Source organism: Acomys russatus, chromosome 13 (genome assembly GCF_903995435.1).
Source record: "Acomys russatus chromosome 13, mAcoRus1.1, whole genome shotgun sequence".
Lineage (NCBI taxonomy): Eukaryota > Metazoa > Chordata > Mammalia > Rodentia > Muridae > Acomys > Acomys russatus.
In genome coordinates, this window is record NC_067149.1 from 32874968 (window position 1) to 32890508 (window position 15541).

The following is a 15541-nucleotide window of genomic DNA, read 5'->3' on the forward strand; positions in this document are numbered from 1 at the left end:
TTGAAGATCTCTGAGGTTGTGTTGAATGTTCTGTAATGTCCCACATTGTTTTCCTTCTTGCAGCACTGTAGTCTCATTCCCTTCCACAAGCTTTTCTTTTTTATATATGGTAACATCCCCATTGACTATGGGGATCTAGAGCATGGATATGATAATTATGTTTAAAAATCTTAATTTGTCCACCAAACTAGCAGATTATTGGCCACTGTCCTGAAAGACCTCTGTTTGTTTTTATTTTCTCAATTAATTGTTTCTCCAATTCAGGTGTGCCTGTGTGCATTTCTGTACCTGAGAATACATATGCTGGGGATATCTTTGCCCTGGTAGCTCTTAGACTGTGAGCCTAGAATCTCCTCACCCTGTGCCCACCATCAGAATTCTTCCTTTTCCTCTTTACAATGTTAATCATTTCTCTTCATCTAGATGCTCAAATTCTTTTTCAACTGGAACTCAACAAAGATTTTCCCCCCAAAAAACCCATACTTCCTTCCCTGAATTTTTATTGCTTATGTTGTTTAGTATACATTTATCTCTCTCTCTCCATCTCTCTATCACTCTCTGTCTACATCTGTCTGTCTCTGTCTTTGTTTATTTGTTTATTTCCCTGTGTCTGTCCCTGTCTCTCTCTCTCTCTCTCTCTCTCTCTCTCTCTCTCTCTCTCTCTCTCTCTCTGCTCTCTCTCTCTCTCTCTCTCTCTCTCTCTCTCTCTCTCTCTCTCTCTCTCTGTGTGTGTGTGTGTGTGTGTGTGTCTGTGATTTCTTAGGTATTTTTATTTCTGTCTTGAAATTTAAAACATGTTTATTTATAAAATTTTTCTTAAGACAATTTCACACCTGCACATAACGCATACTGATCACTCTCACCCCCACTGCCTCCCATAACCTTACCATCCTTGATCAACCCTTCATCCACAGCAATAATTCTCACATATTCACATTTGTTTATTTGATTTCCTGACCCAATAAATTTATCCAGTACATCTTTGTGACCATCTGTTTGGAGTTTTTCCTCAGATGCTTGTAGAGTCAATAGTGGCAGAGGGAAAAAAAAAGACTCTAGTACTCATTTCTTTCAGTATATGAGTAGCCAATAATTCAGCAGTAAAGGGTAGGGCCTGCTAAATCTGTAGCCCTTCCATAGCTGATTGTTGACAAGAACCAGAGTCCAGCTCTGGATGAGGGTCAGGCTGGGAAGAATGGTGAATGTAAGAGCGACAGAGGGAAAAAAGAATCAGCTGCGGGACACCACTCAATTTCTTTTGATGAGAGACAGGACAGAGAGGAAGCCTTAGTCACTTTACCTGCTCTGACAACTTGTGTCTCTTGTAAGCTTTATTTATATTCAAAATCATTTCCTTAAAGACTTTAATCATTGATTACACACCTTGAAATCTTTTTTGGTTACATAAGTATATAGGGACAAGGGGAACAAAGTAAGCAAACAGCAAGTTTCCTGAGAACTAAAAATTAACTTTAGAATAAAATCAGTTTTCTTTTAACTCAAAACTTTCTTCCTTATGGTAGGTACTGTAAAGCCTTCGGGTTACAAAAGATGTTAAACAAAGTGACCTTATCGATTTTGTTTTAATTGGCATACAGTTAATAGATCAAAGATCAATCCCTCCACCTGATACCCTAAACTTGTCTTCCTGGCCCTTAGTTGATCCTTTGTTTTCCTTTTTTATATTTAAAACAAAACTATCATTTTATAATATTATGTATCCTTTTTACTCAGAGGCGGCTTGTTCTTCGGTCTTTCCATGACATCAGAAAAGTCCTGGCCTCTCAAGTTTATTCAAAAGGACAAGCAGTTCACTGAGCCAACATGCCTGTTTCCATGACGTTGTCTTGAACTCATTATCAATACAATTTCTATCTTTTCTGTAGTTTTGTAAAGAATAGAAAACTATTAGGACTTTAGGGCTACCTCCAATATCTTCCTTAAACTCTATCATGAACTTTTACTTCAATACAATTTCTATCTTTACTATAATCCTGTAAATGAACATTAGAATGTTAAAATTGTTTTCGTTTGCCTTGAAGAAGGTACCTAAGTCTATTGATAATGGCATGATCAAGATCTCTTTCTTTCGAAACTAGTTCTTAGTTTCCGAAGCTGAGCATAAAGACCTAGTGATTTTAAGTACACTTTGTCAGCTTTCAAAGTTTCCCTAAATTTTTCTTCTTTATTAATTCTTGTAAAATCCTGTAAGTCATTTACCAAAACCATTTATTAATAATCTAACAACGAATCTGAATAAATTCTATAAAAGACTCAATTTTCTGCATAGTTGTATTTTCCCAGGGAATCACTGATAACTTTATTAGTTTTTATTAGCATCAGCTTTTACTAATTTCCAATACTAGCCTTTGAAGAGAAGCCCCTAACAGTGAGGAATTTCTGCAGTACAGAGTCAATCCAAGGCATACAGGCACTGGAACGTTGTCAGGCAGTGCCCCCAAAGTTCTTTATTTCACCAGATAAGAGCTGCCCATTCTGGATAAACACAATTGTTGTGAGTTAAAGTTTGCATTGACATAGCTAGCATGACATTTCACAGATGTTCTTGATGTCTTCTGGCTCTTAAGTATCCAGTTCTTCTTTCACAATGATTCCTGAGCCTTAGAGGATAAGAGATACATTACTTCTTTAAAATAAGCCCACAATCATCCCAGCATCTTGGACGATCACTAGTCTATATTCATTGTTCTTTCTCTTAAGGGGCAATGTTTACAATTAAAGCTGAGAGATTCTTCTGTCTATAATTATAAGCAAAATTTTGGAGGCAGTTCTTGCAGTGCTGAACTAATTTATCTTCTGAAGCTTAATATTTTTTTTAATTTTTGAAAAAGACATCATTTCTTCCCTTCCCTTTATTCTTTTATTTCCTCCAACCCCTCCAATTTACTTCTTGATCTCCCTTAGGCTCTCAAATCCATAGGCTCTTTTATGTACATACAAACATATGCACATACATAGATACACACAAAAACACACTCATACAACACACACACACACACACACACACCCTAAACAAATAAATACAATTGTTACTTATAGGTATATTATTTAGGATCAATCATTTGATATTGAATAACCAATATCAGATGGGACTTTCTACTTTGGAATACTATTTTTCTTCCTCTAAGCATTTCCTTGTTTCCTGTAGCACTTTGTCTAGGTGTGAGATTACACTATCCCCTCCTCTTTCAGTAGCATTTCCCTTGGTCTTAATTATTATTCAGGTCTTCTTTAGATAGCATGCTGATTAGACTTCCTGAGTGTACCTCTCCTGCATTTCTAGGAGACACTATTTCCCAACAAACTTCCTGTTCTTCTGTGTCTTATGATCTTCCTTCCCCTTTTCTGTAATGACCCTTGAGCCTTAAGTGTAAGGGTTGTCTTGGTGCTCCTAAGGCTAGTGAAGTATTGGATCTTGGAAGAGAACCTACAATTTTCACTTTACTAGACCATCTGATTACATTCTAAATATTAATCTTTATGCCTACAGTTAAGTGTAGTTTGTAGCTCTTATCAAAGAAATTTCTTTTTCAAACAGATAGAGACCATTACAGAGAAACACTGATGCTTACATTGCAGAGTGCAAGTGGTCCTATGGTACACACATCCAAATGATAAATCTACAACTAGCATTTTTGTTCTGTCTTTAAGTAGACCCTCAGTTTATAGGGTCCCTGTCATTTCTAACAACAGAAATATGTCCTGTTTACAATGCTACAAATTTTGTTCTTCAAAATATTTGTATCTGAGAAGGGATCCTGTAACTTTGGGCTATTGTGAAACAGTGTAGCATAGCATAAGAATGGGACTCCAGAGTGAGATAAATGGGGACATGAATAATAACTCATGCATACACTATCATTTGACTTGTATAAATATGTCTATTGTGTATATGTTCCAGAGGGGATGCACCTCTGTGTGCTTCTGTGGTAGTCAGAGGACAAACTCAAGAGTATATCCAACTACTCTGAGAAAGGGTATCCTATTGGTTTATGACTTATCTATCAGACTAGAGTAGCTCACCCACAAGTCTTATGGATTCTTCTGTCTCCATCTTCCTGGGTAGAGATGTCAAGGATGCAGCACCACACCAGGCATTTTTAAACCTGAGAATTGAAGTCATGTTTGTGAGGAACCATTTTATCAATGGAGCTATTTTACAAGCCCAGGTCTTAGTATTTAATAATTATGAATATATATATATATATATATATATATATATATATATATATATATATATATATGTAACAGTTCTGAGGATAATGCTTACTTCTGGAATTTGCTAAAGAACTTAAAGATATGACATATCTAAAGGAGACTCAAAGGCTAAAATGCTGATGGCAACATGTACTACACTACTTGGTCCATAATTTCACTTTGATTTGTGTGTGTGTGTGTGTGTGTGTGTGTGTGTGTGTGTGTGTGATTCCCTCCCCCCACTCCCACCATTTTAAAAGCAATAAAAGTACTGCTACTTTCACTTTCTTTCATTGTATGAATTTTTTAGAGAAATTTTCATCAGAGGCCGCAGAAGGACACCCAAAGAGTTAGAGGTGAAATGACTTTAATGAAACATTGAAGGCAGCCCTGATTTTAAGTGGTATCCTTGGATTTAACTTTGATTTTCCCTGTCCTTGAGATGACATGAAGATTCCCTCTGAATACTGGTAGAAAAAAAATCTTCATCCATCATACACTGAAACTGTCACCATCTAGATTTTCAATTTGGTACTTGCTTTTTCATTGTAAAGTCAGAAAAACGAGAACTCACATTTACCAAAATCTCTGCCTCATGTGATTGGCTATCACAGCAGGCAAAGCTGCAAAGACAGAATTTTACTACTTTTTTTAAAATATAGAGATTCTGTGGTCGACACAATGACTAGTGCTGCCATGAGCCACACAGGCTTAAGTTCTGAGGTATGCTTGCTTGCTAATAATTTCTCTTTCACTGTGTAAACATCCCAGAACAAAAGAAGGACAAATTAAATTAATACAAGTTGTAGGAAATACCATGAAGAAAACAAGAAGCCAAGAAACCCACAAGAAAGAATATATGGTGAGGGATGCATGTTTGGATAAACATGCACAATTTGGAGAGTTAGCAGACAAAAGATCTCTATGTATGTATGTATGTGTCTGTACATATTTAGACATATATAAAGCTTCATAAGTGTATTATTGTTCACATGGTGATAATGGTGGTGATGATAGGGCAGTGATTATTTTAAAATAATGCGTCTGATGTGCTTGGAAGTACCACATCTTAGTAAAAATAGTGCACATTCAAGAGAGCCAAATGGTATGGCAAATGCACGAGACCCATACAGACATCTCGTAGATGATGCTTAGATTTACAAATAAAAGGAAACAATATTTACATCAATTGCAGGAGGAACAAAAAATGTAAACAAAACATTGCGTCTGTTGTAGAAAGTCACATTCAGACACTGTAACGAAAAGTGTTTGCAAATTTTGGCTCAATTTGGACATGGATGTTGGCTGAATAGCACTCTGTACTGGATTCTTTCTTGCTGTAAATATGCAATCAATCCATATTTAGACATAAAGGAAGCATTAAGCTTTTATTTCATCTTGCACTTATGTTCTTTCTCTCTTGCCCAAATGTCAACCCCATGCTGCTACTTAGAAGTGTAACATAAGAAGTTGTTTTGAATTGGGTTCACAGTGTGAACTACAGCTGAATATAAATGCCATCTACAGAAAAATTGATTACAGGGAAACCATTAGAGCTGTGAAGGGCTAGTTTAATGCCGCTCTGTCACTTGATTAATAGAACATGATTTTAGTCTTTGGAAATTGCCTGCAAAATTTAAAACAAAGGAGAAAAAGTGTCTGTTGAGTTTACCATTCATGCATGGGATGCAAACACCACAATATGTTTCAAAAGCTGCATGTGACAAGTGCTTTTGGCTTTCTTACAGTACAAGAAATTTTAATTTCATTAAAGAAATTTGCTGTATGCTTTAATCCTGTATATCAAACCTAGATTGTTCACAGTAGAAATACTAAGGTAATATCCTCCAAAACAGCTTTCAGGAGCTCTTTTTGCTTATTCGTTTTTGTTTTTGTTTATTTTTATTCTAATGGATGATAGATGATAATGATGCCCATGTTTTTAAGTCAGTATAAAATAAGGACAAAATGGCCATAGGACATAACTTCCTAGACAATTAGATGAGGCCCTTTCATTGCAGCTTCCTATTAAGAATATGTAGTGAACTAAAGAGCAGCGTCACAAAGGAATAATGTTCAAATTATGCTAATGATATTTAAGAAATGAATCATTTGCAAACATTCGGAATTATATTATCAGTGGCAAACCACTTTGAACTCAACCGATTATGCTATAACAGGCCAATGGAGAGCTGCTCTATCTAGGAGAGGCTAGTGATGGTCACTGAGACTTTAACGCAAACCTCTGGCAAAGTGAAAGCTTCCTATTGTATGTCATATGAACCAAGAATTTTATAAACTAAGAATTATGACTCTCATTTCAGAGATAATAAAGCTAGGGCCCGTGGGTACAAGTTTGGCTCTTTGACCTTGAAATCAGAGTCTTCCTACCCTCCAGACAGCAAGAGAAACCAAACATTTCAAGTAATCCGTGTAATTGGTCATACATACCCAGGAGCTCTTCTCATGGTATGCCCATGGGATGTTTTGCAATCTGCTTTGAAGAAACAAATACATACATATCAATGACAAGGTTATTGCCAAAGTCACAGCTGTATGTCTTTCAAGGGAGACAAAGTCGGCTCCCGACTCTTTGCCTGTTGCTTCAACAGTGGACTAAGTATTGTAAGGGATCCTTTTTACGCTAAAACAGTTGAACAAACAAAAGCTGTAGCAATAAATGAGTGATATTTTCAGAGAACAAAACAGCAACAACAAAAAACAACAACAACAAAACCCTACCAGTGATATTGAAGGGCTGAATTTACGTGTGCACTGTGTTGATTGCGTGATGATGTTAGTTTTGATGCATTGTTGTGAAGAACGCATCCAAAGAGTATTTTAGAAGTTACCAAGTCTCTGATATCTTGTGAGAATTTTTATATTAGCCTTTTATAGCTTAGAAAGATATTATAGAATGTATTTTGGAATAAACTAAGGGAGGATAACTATAATATGTACTCCTGCCACAGAGTCCTCAAAAATAAAAATATCATTTGACTATTGTTAAGTGTGTACTAAACACAGATATTTCATGCTTTTAATTGTAATTTGGTTTGTAAAGAAATAATCTAGCATATGACCAGTCATATTGACCCATATAAATATATATTAATGGCTATAGGTCTGACAAGAGTAATTTGAGCTTGATCATAGGAAGGCACAATAAATGCATTACACCCATTTTGTCACCTGTGAATCATACTAGTACCTGCTGCATATTCAATATGACAAACAAAGTAAGACATTGAATAGTTTAAGGTTTAGACTGGCTGGTGCATTTCTTAAGTACATCTGAATCATCAGGTTATTAATGTTTGAGCCATGCACTCTGCCAGGCGTTGAAGATACAGAGTAGAAAAAGGACACATGTCTTCATAATCTGTAAAAATATATGAAAGGGGCCAGCAATCTTTCAATGAAATGAAAATGTAGTAAATAATAATTGGACCTGATGAAACTGCTCTGTAAACACTTCTCTAGCTATCACATGAGAAATCTGGCAACAAGGCTAAATGATCAGAAGTGGACTTGGGGCGGGTGGCATTAGCAACAGCCCTCATTCAGCATGTTGAGCATATGCCATTGACACCTAAGGCATTAATCAACAATTGATTCAAAATGCTCAAAGAAGTAACCTAAGTTTCCATCATTGCTCTAATGAGTTAAATACTAGCATCACACTTTCAGAAACAAAACATCTTGCTGGGCAGTTTTATCTCTGCCTTGGCTTTCCAGATGAACTATTTTTAAATCTCTCATTTTTTTTTCAATCTCAAAAAAAAAAATAATCATGTGGATTCTTTGAGAAGCAATGTGTTGTCATGGCAAAAGCAGTAGACTGGAGCCAATAGCACAGGATTCTGTTTTGACTCAGCTACTTGCTAGCTGCAAATTTTGAGACAAGTGACTTCTTACTCTACAAGTGACATTATAGTTATCATATGCATATCATTAAAGTCGAACTCTATTATTTTAGGAGGGTGACGCTACACCCCCCCTTCCATATGTGCTACTCCTTCACTCCCACACAGCATTAGTTTTAGAGGTTGAGAACCCCAATTTGGCTTCATAGTAGATGTTATTTGGAGTGATCAACATACCTAGTGTAGGTTTTCTCTATCTCTGGGTTCACAGAACATTATTAATAATATGAAGTGTGTTTTTTTTAAATACATAGCCACCCCTGGTTGAACTAACATAAACATGTGTCCAAATGAAGGTCCCTAATCATATGCTTGACAAAACACCAATTTTCTTTTAGAATTTTAGACCGGGTTATCCCCATTTAGAGGAAGTTTCAAACTTTAGGTAGGTAGTGTGCACAGTTGTGATTTATGCCACATATACTGAGTGACAAAGAAGTGGTCTGTGGAAAGCTGGCCAGGCACTATAACTGTGCAATAAGAAGTGCAAAGGGGATGTGCTCACTTGGTGACTCTGCTTATCTTTAGACTCTGCCATATTTTGACAGAGATCTAAGAAATTATCCTATTTATTTCATAGTAATACGGTTTTGCTTAAAATATCCTAAATTGGTTTTGTTATTTACAGTTAAAAATAGTAATATGGCATGAAATAGTAGATAAGCATTAGGAATGAAATATATATGAACACTTGAATACAGTGTGTATGTGTCTATGCATATATGTAGAATGCTTCCAAAACCCTTCATCTTTTTCTATATTATAAAGTAAGCAAACGGAACCTCAATGATACTGGACATCCAGAAAACCATCATTGATTCACAAGTCTGTCAAAAAGACATTCTCAAATGACCTAGAATTTGAGTAAATTTGTTCACTAAGATGAGATCAGTATGATATTTCAAATAACAATAAACCATGTTTGCTCCTTTTATGCTAATGATGAGGACTTATTTTTTCTTTTCATGTTGCTGCGTTATACTATTAGGTAATTAATATTCATTTGGATCTTTATTGTATTTTAAAGCTCCAAGTCAGCCCCCAGCAAACATTGCCTGGAAGCTGTCAAATTCTAAATTATGCTTGAACTGGGAGCATGTAAAAACTATGGAAAATGAGTCTGAAGTGCTGGGCTACAAGGTAAGTATTTAGATTTCCACTTAATCATTTTAACTATGTTATTAAAGAATCAGCAGTGTTTCAATCAAATAGAAGAAAATTTGTGCTTATGAATACATTAGGGTTTTAAAAAACATTGTTTGAAAAAATACCTTTGCTACTTTCAATTCTTCATCATAAAAGTTCTATGTTCTAGGCCCAGTAATGGATACGGAGTAATGTGATATGGAGAATGAGAAATTCAAATCCTGCTGCATGAAAGCTTTTTCTCCACGTGATTGCCCTTGCTATCAAGAAATAGCAGTTCTTTGGATTTGTAGATAGGATACATGATTGATGTCAAAGGATTGGTTTAAATGGACTATTAGAAATTAGGATACAGTAGAGATGGGCTCTTAAGAGCACAAAAGGAATCTCACAGGAACAACACTGAGTAGCAAGAGCATCTCTAAGTGCACAGAATAAGTAATCTCCATTAGTGATAATGTAAATTAACTCGGGGCAGACATATATATTTAGACATTTGTAATGGTTCTAAACTGAACAATGGCTTTTCATAGTAAACCCTAAAGCTAATATGCACAAACTCCATACTTGAGATAAATCTACTCCAAATCCAGCAATATGAATCCTTCCCTTTTCTGAGAAGAAGGAAAGGGGGAATGGGGGAAATGGTGGGAGGGTGTGACCAGGAGAGGTGGAAGGAGGCTACAATCTGGATGTAAAGTGAATATGTAAAATAAAAATAAATTTAAAAATATAATGATGAATCACCTCCGCATATTTGCCTGTGAGGAATAGGATGTCAGTAATGGTTCGCTCATTATAAGTGAAAGCATTGTTATAAACATGTACATTATCCTTCGTCATAACAGCACCTGAACCTTCAACAAACCCCAACCCCATCTTTATTTTTAATTTATTATAATTTATTCAGATTACAGCCGGAATGTTATTCCCTCACCTGTATCTTTCTGTTTCCACTCTCCCTCCCTCTTCAGCCCTATTACGTCCCCTAGACCTCTGACAGAAGGGGACCTTCCCTCCATATGGCTGCCACAATTCAGATCTCATCTGGATAGACTGTATCCACTGAGGCCTCTGGGCCTCCCCACCAAGGGGAAGTGATCAATTGGGGGAACCAGAGTTCATGTCAGAGAAAGTCCCTACTCTCCCCATAACCAAGGAGAGTGAGAGGTGCATTGGCTAGATCTGAACAGTGGGTCCAGGTTTATTGCATGCATTATCCTTGGTTGGTGCAACAATTTGTTCAGGCTCCCCTGGGTCCAGATCTACCAGCCTTGATGGTCTTGTGGGGCTCCTCAACCCTTTGGGTACTTCCATCCCCTCCCATCTCCCATCCCCTTCTCATCTTTCCTGATCCCCCACTGGGTGGAGTCTCTCAGAGGACTTCTATGTTTTGTTGTTGTTGTTGTTGTTTTATTTCTTATTAATTTACTAATAGTACATCTCAATTGTTGTATCCTACCGTTCCTCCCTCCCTCCTGCTTTCACCCTATTCTATTCCTCTCCCCTATGTCTGTGACTGAGCGGGACCTCCTCTCCCCCTCTATATGATGATAGGGTATCACTGTGAGGAAGGATAACGGATAACAGGCTATCAAGAAAAGACTTGACTTCTTTGTCTTAATTTGAGTCTTTCTTTCATGCAGATCCTCTATCGGCAAAACCGACAGAGTAAAACGCATGTTTTGGAAACAAACAACACATCAGCTGAGCTTCTGGTTCCATTTGAAGAAGACTACCTGATCGAAATAAGAACAGTCAGTGATGGTGGAGACGGAAGCAGCAGTGAGGAAATAAGAATTCCAAAAATCTCCAGTGAGTAGATTTATAATCTAGGCAGCTGAGCACAACAGTTCCAAGGGGGTTTTTAATTGTTATGTAAATGTTGAGTGACAAACTAAAAGCACCTTGTTTCCATTTTCAATTGCGAGCCAGAGGTGACAAGCCAGTTCTCCTTAAATCTTAACAATAGGCATGCATTTTTAAAATTCTTTTATTTCCTCATTTTAAAAATAAAACAATAAAATAAATAAAAACAAGGAAGAAAGAGAAATATAGGGAGGAAGGAGAAAAGGAAGAATAAAGGAAAAAAGGTATATTTTCCTGATTTATTATACTGGCATAAAATTTAGAACCTTTGTTTTTTGGGTTTGTTTGTTTTCAACCTGGACAAAGGTTTCAAAGCAGGAACAATGAAAGCGAAGCCTGCAGAGCTATGCTGTTCTTTTAGTGTTTGTGTCAGACACCACTAATCAGTCATAGCATTTATATTGGAGCCTTCTCAGTCATTTTTCCAAACAGACCAATCCCAGAGTAAGCACGCACTACTAGCTGGCTTTGCTTTAGAAGCATTGTGCTCTCACCTGCCAAATGTTGGTCGGTTCTAGTATGTTCAAGTAGTCTTCACCCATTTGGATAGTTTTATTTTTTACTCTTAGATTTGAGATGGCATCCTATGGTGGAAGGAGTTGTTTCTTAAACTTAAATGTCATGCAATACAATGTTGCTAGAAGACAAACATGACTGTGTAGTTTCTGCCTTGTGGAGTTAATCCATTTAGCAGTTTTACTTCATGTTGATTGTTATTTGGTGTTTGTGTTTTCCAGGTTTGAGTTCCACAGGAGTTCAGATCTTAAAGCCCAGGCCCCAGTTCCTGTCAATGGTTGGGATTTTTTACTGTTTTGCTATTCAACCACTTTCACGATGAATCAGTCCATGGATCTTTGGGAATTTTCTGAAAGCAAATCATTCTGTAAATACATCCCCCAGCCTCCATCACAAGACATATTCTTAATACAGACTTGTTTGGAAAGAAAAAAATGTATATTACTAAGATCTTGTAAATATCTGTGGTACATTAATAAAACAGTTTTAAACACTTTGAAACACTTTGAATTTTAATGTTCACACATCATTACACATTTGAGGGTACCAAATTAATCTGAGGATATAAAACTGCTGTGTCTTTCAGGTAACTTATATGAAGAATATAAATAGCCACCTAGATAACAATTGTAGATATGAGACAGGTGTAAATCCATGTCCATTTTATGTGTTGCCGACAATATACTTCACAGTATATTTACAGTCCTTAGCCCCATTTGAAGCAAAATACAACCATTTGTTTGTAGTTGGGAGTCTCCCAGATATCAGATTCTTAAAAACTTGCCGCTGCAATTTCTGAATCAAGTTGGAAGAAATATTTTTACTTGAAAATATATCAGTATGTATGGTGATCTTCTCTTCTCCAGTTTTAGAAGGTCTGATAAGTAAAGAGCAAAGAAGGAGGAGTTTTAGACAAGAAAACAGAAATGAAGATAAATGAGCATTCATTGAAACTAACACACATTCCCCTAAATAAAACGCTTGTGAATAAATTCCAGCTACGTCTTATAAACTGATAGTTTTCCACATGGCTTTACTTTTACACAATAAAAAAAAATCTGGAAAAATATTTGTTTGATCAGATTTTATACATTGTGATCATAGTGAATTTTATAATTAATAATTAGGGCAGTAAGATAAGGTAATAAGACAAAAAGTTAATAAGGTACCAGATACAAGATATTATGTTTTAGAGGAGTTCATTAAATGAGCATGGGGAGAGAAGGAAAAGTGGAAGGAATACCCCAGAGAGAGAGAGAGACATGAAGAGAAAGAAGAAGAAAAAGAAGAAGAAGTGAGGGAGAGAAAGAGAGAGAGACAGACAGACAGACAGACAGACGACAGAGACAGACAGAGCCAGAGACAGAGACAGGAAGAGTGAGAAGAAGAGAGAGAGAGACCTCATGGAGGGTCTGTTCTTTTATATGGCCCTGGGCAGGGCCACACCCCTGTGGCAGGTAAGCAGTGACATCACAGGGAGGCTGACTAAAGCAGAACCCTAACAGTGGGTTTTTTTTTAAAAACCAAGATTCTCTACAACCTTGAATGTAGAATAATAATCTTGAGAATCTGGATATAGTAAGACTTTGTGGCCTCTCGGGTTCCTCATTTTCACCAATAGCCAGCAGCCCCGCATGCTACAAAAGCACAGCCTGCAGAGAAGTATAAGGTGAACGCCGCTATTCACACCATTCCCTTTCAAACACTAAAATGATGGCTTTCATCCTGCTGTTGGCTTGCGCCCCTGGTTTTCATTCTGGGGGACTAGATTTGCTTTTTACACATGGTTCAAGGTTTTATTTAAAAAAAAAAACTTATCTCATAGTTTACAATCATGAACTACTCAAAACTACAGTATGTATACAGGTATATATGTTCTTTTATTGATAAATTCATACATGCATATGAAGCATTTTGAGCAAATTGATCCTAACACCTTCCTCTCCAATTCTTTCCACTATATCCCACAACCATGTTTTTTTCTCAAATACATGTCTGACTCTCTCTTCTTTTCTTTAAAACCACTGAGGCCTTTAGTGCTGAGGCGCAGGTAGCCAACCTGGGACCACATCCCTGAAGACAACTTACTCTTATCTTACTCCCACAGTAGAATCAATTGCCAGTAGTGCCTCAGATAAAGGTGGTACTCAAGAGCCCCTCTGACATCTTTTCTGGGAATTTTGCTTGCTTTGTGCTTGTTCAGATTTTGTAAGTGCAGTCAAAACCAGCTACTGAGTTCTTGTGTGATGGTTCTGTCATAGTCATCTTATACTGTTTTTCTGAAGACACCCACAACTTATGGTTCTTATTATCATTACAAACTACTTCAATTTTTTTTTTCAGCAAGTAAGTAACACCTTTCTACAGAAAGTGCACCTTCCTTAGATAGTGTATATCATCCTCTCCCCTCCCTTCTCCCCTGGGGGAAAAAAGAAGAAAACAAGTCCATCCATCTTAGTGCAGCAAGAAACAAGAACTGGCTGTGCTTTTACAGACAAAAACTAATAACTGCAAGTACTTTTTGACACACTGTCAATAGCTGCCTATCTGAAACACATCTGTATTTCTCTAGCATATGGTCTGAATGGCTTAACTTTAGAGACAAAATTAAAGTCTTCCGTCCAAACAGAGGTTGATAATTAAATATACTATGGTGTTTGTGTGTATACACAGAAAAATTAAATATAGTTATATAGTTTTGACTCTAAAAGCTACATCAATATTTTTCCTTAAGTATGTTTTCTTATAGTGAATTTTATTAATAATTTATGGACCATGAAAGGTATTATTCATTGTTAACATTTTCTTTTTCTTCAAATCTTTTTTCTGTTTTTAAATTTTATTTTTAGTTCTTCCAGAATTGTATACAATGTGTTTTGATTATGTTCACTTCCATCCACCACCTCCCCCAATACTCATTCCTTCCCTGCCCACACTTTTGGAGCCTATTTTATATGTTTTCATTCACTGAGTCCAATTTGTGCTATCTATCTATTCTTGGATTGTGGTTTTCTATTTCAGAATATAATTTTGAATTAATCATAAGTAACATGCCTTTTGGTTCTTCTCAAATCTCTACCCTAGTGAAGGATGAGAGGCTATTTGACTTCATTCTGCTAATAACAAGATTATAAGCCACATAAGCCACTAGTCAATGAGATGGCTCAGCAAGCAGAAGCGATTTTTGCCAACCCTGACAAACTCCACAGGATCCCCATGGTGAAACCAGAGAACAGATGCTGACAGATTGTACTCTAACCTTCATGCGTATACTATAGCACATGCCTGAAAACATAGACAAAATAAATAAATGCAATTTTCATGATTATAGGTCATAAATGCCGTGCACGTATCACATATGTATGCATGCACAAGCACACATGCATTAGGTATAAATTCTGCACATGAAATAAACATTCTGATACTTGAAATTTTCCATCACTTTTTATGCAAGAAACCATAATAATTTGAAAAGAAAAAAAATGTCCACTGAGTTGATGTGACATGGTACTAGGACATGGAACCAGAGTGTATGGTATAAGCCCATTTTGGGGAGACATTCTCTTTAATGCCTGGTCTCACCTGATGATCAGGAAGGGTTTTCAATAGACTCTTTCATTAACTGAGATAACTATTTCTGTAAATTGTCATGAACATGCGAAGTCATTTTCATATTTCTTACTGAAGAAAGATAAGAAGGCATTTCCTGGAAACAGCCAGAAAAAGGAGGATTAGGAGACTTGACACAGGAGAAAAATGTCTAAAGCTAAGATATTCCCAGATAATGTCAACACCAGACCCAGCTATGTTCTGGAGCTCATGCCATGATACTTCTAGCTCAGTTCCCCCTTCTATATCAATATAGG

At 36.6% G+C, this 15541-nt stretch overlaps 1 protein-coding gene across 1 annotated transcript in view; it reads left to right on the forward strand.

Moving 5' to 3' along the window:
- The window catches only part of Cntn6 (contactin 6), a 338355-nt gene extending 325867 nt beyond the window's left edge, over positions 1 to 12488 (forward strand). Inside the window, exons 21-23 of the mRNA XM_051155006.1 lie at positions 9172 to 9284; positions 10937 to 11105; positions 11897 to 12488. Coding sequence (XP_051010963.1) covers positions 9172 to 9284; positions 10937 to 11105; positions 11897 to 11997 — 383 coding nt within the window. The 3' untranslated portion in view covers positions 11998 to 12488. The remainder of the gene's footprint in view (positions 1 to 9171; positions 9285 to 10936; positions 11106 to 11896) is intronic.
- The last annotated feature ends 3053 nt before the right edge of the window (positions 12489 to 15541 follow it).